The sequence below is a fragment of the Bactrocera latifrons genome, unplaced genomic scaffold (assembly GCF_001853355.1).
Source record: "Bactrocera latifrons isolate USDA-ARS-PBARC rearing strain unplaced genomic scaffold, ASM185335v1 scaffold_115, whole genome shotgun sequence".
Lineage (NCBI taxonomy): Eukaryota > Metazoa > Arthropoda > Insecta > Diptera > Tephritidae > Bactrocera > Bactrocera latifrons.
The window spans coordinates 828,400-842,238 of NW_017534575.1; the positions used below are offsets into that span (position 1 = coordinate 828,400).

Below are 13,839 nucleotides of genomic sequence, written 5' to 3' on the forward strand. Positions count from 1 at the left end.
CTTTAGCGAGAACATAAAAAACTTTTTTAGCGCTCTTATATAGGCTTAATCTATGGTGTGAACACGAACGGAAAAATGATGGAGTGTTCAGTTTATCGACCCCTATAGTATGCGACAAGTACTTGCAATTTTGAAAGTAAGCGCACTGGCAGATTGCTAAAGAGTTTAGGAAGAAATGGGAGCGGTTACTGGTCGATTGAGTTCATTTTCTCAGTTAGTCAATGAAATGTCCCATCCAATTTTGATTGATATTCATTAACTGATTCGTGAGTTAACTAATCCAGATTTCATTTACAAATGAACTGCAAAGTTATCTCTGTTCATTGAATAATCGGTCAATGCAACAGGTATCTACAGGCCAACAATCACTTTTTTGGATTAAATGTGCAATTTTGTGATTCAAAGTAAACAAATTTCTTAAAAAAACGATTCACATACATACATACATGTATATTTCTACAATAAAAATGAAAAAATTTGGCAGTTTAGGTTGCAACCTGCAAATCTACTGCCGCCCAACATTCAAGAAGAGAAATTATCGATAAAAAGTTAAACAGATACAGAAACTAAAATAGAAACCGAAAAAAATCAAAATGCTCAAACTAACAATTTTGCGAATAAAATCCGATTTATTTGGATTTTTTAGAAATGCCCACGCTTTCTCAGCGCCGGTAGTAGCTTTGTTAGTATATTTCACATTTGCCATTTTTTGCTTTTGTTTCTTTATGATTTTTGCGATTTTTTGCAACAGACGCATTCGTTATTTACTTTTAATCTATAAACAACTCTTGTTGATCGTTCAACGGCAATTGGTTTACATTACAAACACACACACATGCATACATACACAGCATTGAACTCAACCAGACACGCGCCTACACCCGCACAATAGACAATTTGCACACCAAAAAGAGGAATACAAATGAAAAACGTAAAACAAAAATGAAAAACAAATAAAATTTTGCAAAATTCTGCTGAAAATAAATAAAGTTTGTGATATCGCTCACAGCAGCGGGTCGCAGTGTGACGCGTTCGATAGAATTTGAAGCTTAATGCCAGCACATGTTTGGGCTTGTATATGAGCATATGTGTGTGTGTGTGTTTGTAAAATTATGTAAATCTGACGGATTTCTGCGCCGCCGTTCCAATTAAGCTGGACGGACGCGCCTGCTGTTGCGTTTAGACACATTTCAGCCGTGGCTACGCATTGACTGTGACAATTAAAGTCCGCTGATCGAAAGGTAAAAAACGAGGCAAAAAGGTGGAGAAAAGGACCAAAAATATAGATATACTTATATATCATTCTAACGGTATTTAGTGTAAATTGCTGTGTTGTTCAGAGGATTATAAGTGAGTGCCAGCTAACAGCGGTTTAAAATTGGTATTATAAATATTTTCTAAGTGTAAAAATTGCAATTTGGAATAGAGAAAATATGAAGTTACATATAATATATCCATGGTAGTGGACAAGGAGAGGAGAAGAATAATGGCAGTGAAAAAAATAATAAATATAAAGTATTTACTTTTCAGCACGGGATATTAATTAACAGTTTGTAAAAATTACCAACGGTTGCCAGTTTTTCTATACAAAAAAAAAAAAAAAAAATTTTGAGTGTCATATCAAATTTGAACCGGACTGACAAAATACAACATGTTTCATATTTTCGCGTATTTTTCAACATTGTAGACTCTTTATGAGTCTTTGAGATTGATCCAAGTTTCCATAAAGTTGTTGTAAGTCTTGGCTTTGATGGTCTTGAGTTCTTCTTCGTTTCGGTTTCGGATAATTTTTAGAGCGAACAGATCTAGTAGGACCTAGTAGTAGGAATGGTAAGCACTTTAGCTAGATTGTCAATCATCGTTTTTACTACCTCTATTGGTCGTTCTTTTCGCAAAAGATACAATATTTTATTGTTTTTAGAATGTGTTGAAACGATCTTTAACAGATTTTAAGTTTCAGTGCTATCTTTCTGAAGTCATCGTGACAATTTTTAGGCACTGTTTTGTTAGTAGTGGATGGACGACTCAGTCGGAGCAAGCTTTCGATGACTTCGCGACCTTCACGGAAAACTTTATAGATTCAGTAAACTCCTAAAGTACTACTGCAACATTTTCACCTATTCGAGAGCTAAGTATTACAAAGGCTGAGCAATGAAGATGGCAATTGAAGTTTCCATTGGGGCTGCACCCAGGATGGAGTACCATTCCCCCTACTACGGAGCGTAGTAGTATATGAGCTCCTTGAGTTGCTAATAAACAATCGGATACGGTGCCAGTGGTATGCGGACGACATTTTCATAATGGCACCAGAAAAATTTGAGAATACTCTCTCTGACATAATCCAAAGGAACTTTAGTCTAGCTAAGGGATGGTGTAATATGGGCGAGTTAAATATTAATGCGTCAAAAACAACCGTTGTCATTTTGACAAAGCGAAGATCTCTTCTTGAGAACCTTAACATTTAATGACAAGGTGTCTAAAGAGGTCAAATACCTATGCCTCACTTTAGATTCACCCTTAATGTGAAATACACATGTAAAATTAATACTGTCTGAGCCACCAAAGCACTCAAACGTACAGCCGGTAGATTCTGGGGCCAGCCAGATATCATTAAGGGCTCGGGCATCGACTGCAACGCAGTCTTCTGTAAGTCTTCAAAGGATGAAGACTTCTGCGCTTCAGGGGCAATGCCCATCTTTCCAACTGCAGCACTTGCAGTCATTCTGGGTCTTACACCGCTGCATCTAATGATCAAACAGACAGCTCATGGCAGCAGAGGAGTTTGGCAAAGGGAAGATAAGTCCGTCTCAAAAAATTAAGGCTTTAGAGGAAGACACACTAGTGTGTCTTCTCTCAGAAGGCGGCGTTACGAAAGTGGTAAACTTAACAAAGAAGTTTAAAGTTACACTCGGCACTAAGGTGGAGTGAAGTGATGCCACACTCGACCTGCTACTGATCCATCTATATGGCCAACAAGCTCTTGAAATTGTTATAGACATTTGCAGATAACGTAGAGAAATAAAAATTATGAACATATGTGACTGTGTGAATGTGTATAAATAGATGTACTGCCCGAAGTGCAGCTTCCTTCAGAGTGATGTGTATTCACTTCGGTAGCAGAACTGTCTTTGACCTCACTGACTGTGCGCTCAGGGACATTTTTATCAATAACAATACTCTACTTTGATATCAGACTCGTTTGTGTGCCGAGTCATGGTAAAATCGATTGAAAGCAAGTCGGTACTCCGTTGTCCTCCTCCTTGTGCGGCTGGGAAATCAGAATAAACGAAAAGTTTTCCTGAACTACTCGCTTTTAGTCAAGTCTATATCGTCGCTAATAAAAGATTTCTGACTAGTATCTTTATGTGTTTTAAGAATTATCAAATAACGACGTTCACAGCTATGCAAGTGAGATCCATCACTACCTTTGGTGAAAGGATCAACCTTGCGATATAATCTAATACATAACCATTAAGATATCTCTAGCATATGTTGAGTTCGCAGACGTTCATGTCATGTATGTTCATGTCAGTGTCAATAATACTACCCCTTCCGGCGACTGATTTATCTATTCCGTCAGCAGGAAATCTACGGCGATTGAATTATCTACATAATTTTATTATGGAAACTCAAAACCAAAGGGATCATATAAATTATCTTTATAGGCTAAAGGATTCATTTTTAAGGTTTCCAGGAGAATGAATGTCAATGCCTAATGGCGTAGGCTACATTATTACCGATTAGTTCTACAGGCAAGGTCCTAAGAACGAAGCCAGGCGTTTTCGAACCCGAACAGTCGCCGAAACGTACTCTATAGTGAGAACTTCTATAAAAACCAATCAAATTTGGTGTTACTCAGAAAGCAGTTATCTGAAAAGATGAAGAAGTTTCACCGGCTAAAGTTAAATGTTTGTTTTTTTTTTGTGTTCAATTTTTGCGCTAAGAGATACATTAATTTGTTAAAATAAAAAATGCAATTCTACCATAAATCTCTTATTAAGCTCACTCTACTTTCATTTTCTTTCCACTAGATGGCCGCCATCACCAAAGACTTCATAGATATCAATCTGTCTACCGATGAACTAATGCTGAAAGAGCTCGAGCGACGCGATGGCATTTATTCGTTCATTTTCCACGAACTAGAAGTGCCCAAAGCGGAAACACCAACAGCCAGCATATCGCCTGACATGTTGATTGACAGAAATCATGAAACAGCAAAGACACCGGCAATGAGTGAGCACGAAGTTAGCGCTGACAACAACAATGCCACCGACAGCAATAACCCGTCCGATAAATTCAAAATACGAACTGAAACAGTGCTCATACAGCGTTCCAATGTAATTTGCCATTCGAATAGTACGCTAACAGCAACAGCAACAGCAACAAAAACCAAGACAATGATTTACACCACACCCACAACAACAACGCTCAACAACACTCCACCAAGCAACAAGAATCCGATGGAAACCGCAATGGCTACCTCAACTAATGCAAAACCAACAATGCTACCCAGCCTATTTACAACTACACCACTGACCGCAACAACATACGCAACACCACTGGCAAACGGCAATGTGCTGCCGCCGGCCTCTTGCTTCCCTAGCCTCAGCGGCATCAACATGCGCAGCTATCACGAACACTTCAAGACCTGGCAACCGCCGCCAACGCTCGTCTATGACAATCCCAAGCTCTATGCGTACATGGCCAATTGCGGCTTTCGCGTGCGCCTGGCCACGCCGCGCTTCTCGCACATCACGGCGCCTTTGGTGCGCAATCGGCGACATGCGCTCAAGGAGACGCCCCAGTACAAGCGGATGTCGGAGATGTGCATGTGTGCGCCGATCGCCGATTTGCGTGCGCTCTTTCCGCTCGACCCCGACGTGCATGCGCCATTTGCAGCCTCAGTGGGTGTTGTGGAGGACACGACGATGGCCGATGTTGACGCGGGGGTTGGGGAATTACCAGAAACCGGTTACTGTGCTGGTGCGGTTAAGTGATTGGTGATGCAGTTTTTTTTTTTTATCATTTAAATAAGGAATTAAATTTTCGTTAGAATAAATATCGAGTTCTTGCCGCTCAATGCGATCCTGAGTCTATAGTGTTTACAGTTATTATTTATTTACTATGATTTTTTTTTTCTACCTCTGCTGCCTTCAACGCACACGGAAACCAATAAATTTGAGCAAATACACATAAGTGACCTGCAATCATTCAAATCAAAACACTTGAAAGTTGCACAAATCGAATCAAGATTGAAAGCTGCTTTGCAAGTTGTGGAGAAATTTTCTTGCCTGACCCAAAAAGAAAAACATGAAAAGAAATCAGTGCTTGCAAAGAAAACTGTAGCTCTCAAAGGGAAAATGTGATTTCTAAACATCTGATAAAAATATGAATACCAGCCGCTCTGCAAACTTACACAATCACATGTAGATATAGAGAGGTACGCATTGGGTACATTAGGATCGATCAATTTAAGATTTAATCGTTTAGGTTTATGTTAGGTTAGATCGTAGGGTTGGTCCAAAATCGGAGAATCTCGTTTGGAGAGATATTCGTCCATACCATAAACTGCTAAAAGTGTTTCGTGTTTTCTAAAAGTTCGTTAAAAATATTAATAACATAGCAATCACAACAACTTCGCTTGTCTCGCCAATGATGTGTTCACTGAGACATTTCAATTTCAGTCTGGCAAAACCGAGCAATAGTGGAGGATCTGGCAAAATGATTACACATCGCCTTCCTCTATACAAGTCTAATATGTTAAAAGCTTGAAGCTCTTGCTAATGAGGTCATGCCCTCCGTGACTAGCGCTTAGTCAGTGAGATCCAATCTAGTATACCCGCTCTGCGAAAATAAGAACGAAATGATTAAAGATGCATTTTATGAGCGGTTGAAGCGCGTTTTGGCAACTGCCCCGCCCGACATAAAAATTGTGATTGGCGGCAGAGTAGGAAAAATTCAGCTTACCGGAACCTCTCCAAATAAATTGAGGCTGATCGAGTTCGCAGGAGCCTGAAATATGGCTGTTTGTAGTACTAGATACCAGCATAAGAAAAATTCATCAAGCTAAAAGTTCGAAATCAGATCAGAAATCGACTCGGATTACTATCTTGTTGTAGCGAAGATCCGCACCCGTCGCTGTACAGTCAAGTACGTGCCCCCACCAAACACAAGGAAGCAAAACGTTTTTCTACTCAACTTGCACTCCTGCTCTCTGAGAGCACTCACCAGCAACTTGGTAGAAGAGAACACTAAGATAGCATTTCAAGGTCCTTACATAAAGCTACACATGAAACCATTGGTTTCCGAGAAAGGCAAAAGAACAGCTTATACGATGAGGACTGTCGTACCGCAGTGGAGAGAAAGCAGACATCCAACATCTCAATGTTGCAATCGACGTGAGAAAGGAAGTGAGACACTTATGCAGATAAAAAAAAAAGAGTAGCCAAAATACAAGAGCATGAAGAGATAATGCTCGAAAATTGTACGAAAGTTGTGGCGACTAACGGAAGGTTTCAAGCCCGGAGTATACTCTTGTAGAATCCAAAGAGGGGATTTGGTGGCTGATGTTCAGAGCATACTGAAATTATGGAAGGACTTCTTCTCCAGGCTGCTGAACGTCCGTTAAAGTGTAACATCTGGAGCTGGCGAACCCGATTCCCCAATCGATGACGATGGTGTAGATGTTCCACCGTCCGACTATGATAAGGTTCAAGTAACTATAGTAATTACTGATCTAAAGAACAACTAAACGGCAAATGGCCGATGGATTGCCGGCCAAAATATTCAAATACGGCGGCGAAGTACTGACAAGGTGCATGCATCTGCTTCTTTGCAAGATATGATCGGATGAAGGGGCATGTACGTTGATTGGAACCTAATTGTACTCTGCCCTATCCACAAAAAGGGACAATCTGCGGCAATTACCGTAGGATAATTCGATGCTAATCCAAGACGGATAATGTTTCTAAATAGAACTTAGGCGGTAATTTCCTTCTGTCTGACTAGTTCTTCAGTTTTTGAGATATGGGACACATCCTTTCGAATCACTATATCATAAATGAAAAACTTTTTATTTTGAAGAGATATCTTCATCAACTTCAGCCCGAATTATTATTTAAGACAATGGTGCAATCTCCGAAGAAATTACTCAAATTTAATCACCACAGTATATATCTACCATACAAACTGAACGGTCTGAGTCAATTGCTTGTAGGGAAAGCTTTTACATTTCACGAGAATTCTTCAAGAAATTTGCTTGTGTTATTGTCGAAGGTGTAATCTATTAGGAAATTGTTCGGATCGAAATACTAAAGCATACCTTTGCTGCTCTTCAAACCGACCGAACAAGATCCATTTCTTATATACCATAGAAACTTTTTTAATTGTGAAGGGTATTCTGGACGCGACCTCATAACTGCTCTTGTATAAGCTACCTTTAATCGAAATATTTCAATCGGTGATTAGTACTTAAGCACTGTCTACCCTAATATTTATGTCAATAACTCCACATTTTGTATAAAGAAATCAAATTTAACTTCAGCTGCGGAAAACCAGTGTTTGCTTAAAAATAACTGTATATTTTCATATAACAATATATTTCACTGTACTTACTACCTAAAAAAGAGCAAAGAAAAGCGCCTCACAAACACTTCTATAAACACGTTTGTGCAAAGACTTGTATTTATTTGCTAAAAAATGGGGAAAAAGGTGGACATGAAAAATTGCATTGCAAGCGAAGGACATCAGCCTTGAGCATATGAGCTTTTACGTACATATATAGTAAGTATATTTGTGCAAGTACGCCTGCGCATGTGAGTATGTCGAAGCGAGCTTTTCACATGCCAACGCGTGCATAAAGCATGAAGTAGTGCGAAACGTTTCCGCTTCCCGTTCGCTTCTTTCTTCCAGCTACAGCAGAAACGCAAACTAAGACATACACCTACATCTTATGCGAAGAGACAGCAGCCAAGCACCCTTGGCAGCGAGCACGTACTCACATCAACTACAAACACTCATCTTCAGCCGCCAGGAGCCTGCAGTTCTACACTACCGTTCGTTTGTTTCAAGTGCAGGATGTGCATTTGCTGCTGAAAAGTCCTGCCATTCAAACAAGCTATCCATAGCACAGCTGCATAGCTGCAAGTCAAATAAGTGGGTGCTCGCCGGTGAAATGGAAATTGTTGCAGCCAGCAATTTTACGCCTCTACCGTGAAACTTTGGAGGCAATGAAAGTTACACACGCTTTTACACATACATAACCAAATGCATTTACGGGTGCGTGCTCTTGCGATTCTTGGTTACTGATCCTCTCTAAACGTCTATAAGTATGCATCAGATTGGCTTCGGTTAGAGAGTCAGTCAGCCAGTGAACCAGCGGTCATATCAGATTCACCCTTTAGTTGGATCATCTGCATATACACGCCATGGCTCGTTGCATATCAACGCTGGTGTACAGCTAGTGAACAAGCTGACGCTATCAGTTGTGTCCTTCTAGAAGACGAGTCGAAGTGTTGAAGAATAACTGTACAGTTACGAGCTTGTGCAACATACATATGTACTCGTGTGCATACCGGTAAGTGTTAGGTGTTTCCTAAGGCAAGTGAATGACAAACTGGTTCGAAATGTTATTTCTCATAACCTGACATTCTTTATGTAGAAAATATTTTGGAATTTAAATGTTCGGCAGCTCGATTTAAGTCCCGATATGAAAAATGCATATAATCTCCCGAAAACCGGAATACCACACATTTAAGATGCTTTGAACCTAATTGACTTGAAGGTTAGATCAATGAAAGTGGTTAATCCGATATTCTGTGAGCTTTGAAATTCATATCGCTATTGCCTTCTTCAATCTACTACTGGAGAAAATAACTTGAACTGCTGAGCTGAATCGCAAAAGCACAATCCTTGATAAAAGTGTACAGTTGCTGGCGTATGCCGCTGATATTGATATCATTGGCTTCTACAACCGCCACGTGATTTTTCTTTCTCCAGAACGAGTCCTGTCATCAAACAAATAGTCGTCGCACTCCCGACTTGGCTCGCACGTCACTGTTGAAAGTCATAACTTCGAAGTCGTAGATAATTTCGTCTATCTCTGAATCAGCATTAACACCAATAAGATTTTCAGCCTCAAAATCCAACGCATAATAACTCTTGTCAACAGGTGATACTTCGAGCTGAGTAAGCTAATGAGAAGTAAAGTCTTCTGATGAATCCAGGTTCCGAGTTTTCGAGAAAAAGGTTGTGCGGAAGATATTTGGTGCTTTACGCATTGGAAACGACAAATATCGCAGTCGATAGAACGATAAGCTGTACGAGATATACCAAGCCATTGACATAGTTCAAAGAATAAAGTGACAGCGGCTACGCTGGCTATGTCATGTGAATGGATGATACCATGGGCTTCATTAGCTTACGACAGGTGAAGAAAGTCAAACGACCATGGAGAACGACCCGAGTCGTACGGACAAAGCGAGTTCTGGGGCCGGTTCGTCAATTGGCGACTCCGTCCTCATCCTCGAACAGCTGCTTGAACGGGTGCAGGTCGGAGACGACCTGGGCGCTGAATCAGCGCTTCTGTAGGAGAGTCGGAAGGATGAGATTCCTCCAGATTAATATCCAACATGCGAAGGCAGTCTCCGCCAATTTACTGCTTCGTTGATGCCAATGTCGTCGTGATCCAGGAACCGCGACTGACTAGTTATGACTTCTTTGGATGAAGGACGAATCGTCATAAGCTGCAGGCGATCAATGATGCAGGTAGAACAGGAGCGTGTATGATGGTCCGAAATGAATTAACGGTATCTTTTAAGAAATCTTCTTGAAATTCGGAAAGATTAGGCTCTTTTTGTTCGGTAGGTATTTACCTTTCCTCTTTTGTAGTCATGAGATACCGTAAACGAAACCGTTAGTACTTCCGAATCCAAATATTTTAATTTTAGATTTATTAAATATATCGATCTTAAGCAGTTTAACCCTATCAAAATATATAAATTATGTTTTCATGTATATACTTTTAGACTTCGAGCCAGTTTACTATGCGTGTGCTTTTGTTTCTCTATTTTCTTTCTTGATGTGCTCAAACGTTTTCGCCACAACTAACTCCCAAAACGCCCACATCTGCATGTATAGCCAGAACTTTTTGCAACACTAACACTTTTTTCCATATCGGTATCAGTCGACGCCCACACATTTGCTTGAGTGATTGCAAAACTTCATTTTCAATTCAATTTTACTCAACTCTCGTCGCCTTGGCTGCTATTGTCGCTCTTCCACGTGTTCGCCTTCTCTCTTGTCTCGGAGCTGCAGCGCAGCTACTTGTCGTAACTGTCTTGAAGTTCAATCTTTTCCTTTTTTGATTTCGCTCACCTGCATCTAGTGTCGCACACAGGTTCGCAGTGGCCCAGCTGGGGAAATTTCAGCAAGTTCTTTATGTGGACATTTGCATGTCAAAGTGTCTGGAAATTGCAACTCGTCATCGACTACATTTCGGTTTTATGTCAACCAACTGCTTCCAACTGCCACTTTTTCTTGAGTTTTATAAGTTTCGGTTGTGTTAATATATCTGCTGTGAAAATTTATGCAGACGTACGAAAGTCATGGCGTTTTTGTCAAATTTTCAGCTGTGAAACCTTTGACTACTAACATTCTCAAAGTGTATCGTTTTCACTTGGAGAACTTGTACAAAGCCAAAAAGTTGTATAGTCAATGCTTTTATTGTAACAAAATTAATTTTTTTATAGGCAGGATTTATACGGTGACACATTGAAAGAATAATTGAATGTAGCTCTGATAAGTAGTTGCTTGCTACCCGCTAGGTGGCGCCAGAGACCAGTTATTGCCAAAACTTTAATTTATAGTCTCATTAGGCCCTTATTCCACATACGGAATAGAAGAAGATTAAAAGGGCATCCAATACTCCACACTAAATTTAAGTGGTGTCACAGTCAGATATTAATATTCGATTGCAAAAGAAAATTATAAAAATCTTGACCACGAGATGCCGCTGTGCACTAAAAACGCGTTCCGTTTAAAATCCCATTTACTCAAATTTAACATGTATTGTCGGGGACTTGAAAAGGAACTCTCCCAAAGGAAATTAGTGACACTCACGCAGTCATAGGACTTAGTCAATGTTTTAGTGAAAATTTAGAAGACCGTTACGACCTAACATAGCAGATCACATTTTTGTACCCTCAACAGGGTATATTAAGTTTGCCACGAAATTTGTGGCACCTAGAAGGAAACGTCGGAGGCTCTATAAAGTATATATTGAAATGATCAGTATGTTGAGCTATGTCCGTCTGTATATATACGAACTAGTCCCTCAGTTTTGAAGTTATCGTTTTGAAATATTGCAAACGTCATTTTCTCTTCAAGAAGCTGCTCATTTGTCGGAACTGACGATATCGGACCACTATAGCATATAGCTGCCATACAAACAGAATGATCGGAAGCAAGTTTTTGTATGGAAAACTTTCACATTTGACAATGTATCTTCACAAAAGTTGGCGCAGGTTATTTTCTAAAGCAACAATGTAATATTCGAAAAAATCAGATCGGTTAACTATAGCTGAATGATCAAAAGCAAATGCTTGTAATACAAAAATATATATTTTTTAAACTCATTCAAAATTAATTACAACAAACAATTTTATAAATCTTCTTTTTTTCGCAAAATACTATCCCTTATGTCATAATCCATGACTACACTCGACGAGTACCAAGTAAAAATTCATGTGATACCACGTTAACACTTAATAAAAAATGATTTTCTTATAAAAGTATGCGAAAATGCGGAATCTCAAAATAATATGGCTATCTACTACCCGAACATGCATATCTTCGTAATATGTATATAATGAACTTATGTACTTACATTTCACAGGAACCACTTTCCGCCGTGGCAGCTGTCTGTCTGTCTCGTATAAACTCATACGCACCGTCGGCTAAATATTAATAAGCTAAATGCTCGATAATTGAGGAACCGTGTAATAAAAGCGGCTATAAATAAAAGAAACAAACAACATACAACAACAAGTGCAATCAAAGAAGTAATAATAAAATAAGCAAATAACAGCAATAACCATGAGCAATAACAACAACATAATATCAAAGTGACTGTGTCAAAATGCAATTATCGTAAAGCCGACACATTAAAGCCCAAAAGCATTACAATTTACATACATACAAATACATACTTTTATATATATATGCACACTCATATACATATGTACATATAAAGGTATATGTGTTTATATATAGCCATGTGATAATTAACAGCAACAAAGTGTGTTGAAGAAAATTGAAAAGACAAGCGGCGACAAGTCGGCATAACCGATATTTCCTTGGGAGCATATTGTTACATTAAATTTACCATTATAAATATGCACCAAATTCCTTTGGGGTGTCTTTAATATATGTTGGAAAGACACCTAAGTCTACGTATATAAGTATGTTAAAGATAAGAACAATTAACTGCCACTGTCACACACAAACAACTCAACTTGTTTTTGAATGCTTAGAAGAGAATTAACTATTTAATAGAATAGTTCAGGCAGTAAATGCATTAATGTGTATTGAAATAGCATTGTTTAGTTATTACGAAAGATAAGCCAGACTAATAATTTTCTAACTGAAATTGAGTTCTTAGATGTAAGCACATGTTCAGATTAAGCAAACTAAGGAAGAATGAAGTGAGGTGCAAAGATGAGGTACACCTCCAGGCTTTAGTTACAAGGTGTAAAAAAATATCGAATATGTTGATATTAGGTATATGGGAATGCAAATATGGATCTTGATAGAGCTTCAATAAAATTCTAGTTTTATATATAGAGTGAGCTTCGAATTAATGCTTCATAATGTCTATTTCGGTTTCAAATCAAAACCAAGGGACTTTTCCAAGTCTACTTTGCTTAATGAGTTTTTGCGACTTTAAAGAAGTCATATCAGCACCTACAGGATAAGGTTCCTCAGTTCGATTAATACTTTCGTCGTGCAGCACCTTTCTGGCCCCTTCAGCAATGATTCTAAAAGAGGCTATCTATTTGCTATGGTCATAAAATTTCTATCGAAATACTGCATAATTTCATTCCTGAACCGGCCCTTCCAGTAGCCTTATTGGATAACGGTTCCATTACTCTGAAATCTACCTTCTTAAGGATAGATCTGAGTGCCAGGCCTGACCTCCCTTCACCTCCCGACTCTATCTTCTACTCATTCGATTTTTGTGAAAAATTCATAGTTAAATGGTTCCCCACTCTAGTAGTCTTTAACGGTCTTTTGATTGTCTTCCCTAAAATCAATGCGTGAGTTTATGTACGCCCTTAAGTGACAGTGCATTCGAAGTCGACCAGCTTGGAGAGGGAGAGGGATCAACCAACATCTACCATTCCCACGACAGTCGGGTCTAAGTAACCAGAGCGGACTCGTATTTTTACCGATCATTGATTGTCGATTCGGCACCATTCCTCAAAATTACGTGAGGAAAAGTACCACCTAATGATGACGGGGAATGTACTTTGTGGCCTGCCACGGGTTCAACTGGAAGAAGATAGTTGTCCATCAGTAGCCCATCAGCATAAAATGCCGTAAAAAAGCTGAATATGTTTAGGAAACAAATTTTAGTAAAAATTCGTTAAAAGTGATATTGTTGGCTCATTATTTCTGCCCACAAATGCTTCCGAAATTTTCAAAAGTTATTGGTCTGATAACCTAAACGAGGTGGCCATGTGTAGAGTCTTCTATGAAAATCGAACAAAAAAGCTCAAAAGAAAGCATCCCCTTAATATTAATTGGATGAAGATTATTAATATTGTTTTTTTTTTTTTTTTT

The 13,839-nt window shown here is 39.0% G+C and overlaps 1 protein-coding gene across 2 annotated transcripts; it reads left to right on the forward strand.

The window, feature by feature from the left end:
* The first annotated feature begins 1,193 nt into the window (after nucleotides 1-1,193).
* On the forward strand, nucleotides 1,194-5,080 carry LOC108976284. 2 transcript variants are annotated; one of them, XM_018945279.1, is made up of 2 exons: nucleotides 1,194-1,241; nucleotides 4,032-5,080. In XM_018945279.1, the coding sequence occupies exon 2, from the start codon at nucleotides 4,032-4,034 to the stop codon at nucleotides 4,995-4,997; it is 966 nt and encodes a 321-aa protein (XP_018800824.1). In that variant the 5' UTR covers nucleotides 1,194-1,241; the 3' UTR covers nucleotides 4,998-5,080. The 2 variants fall into 2 exon arrangements, with proteins under 2 accessions (XP_018800824.1, XP_018800833.1); XM_018945288.1 differs by lacking the exon at nucleotides 1,194-1,241 and adding an exon at nucleotides 1,264-1,350.
* Nucleotides 5,081-13,839: the final 8,759 nt, after the last annotated feature.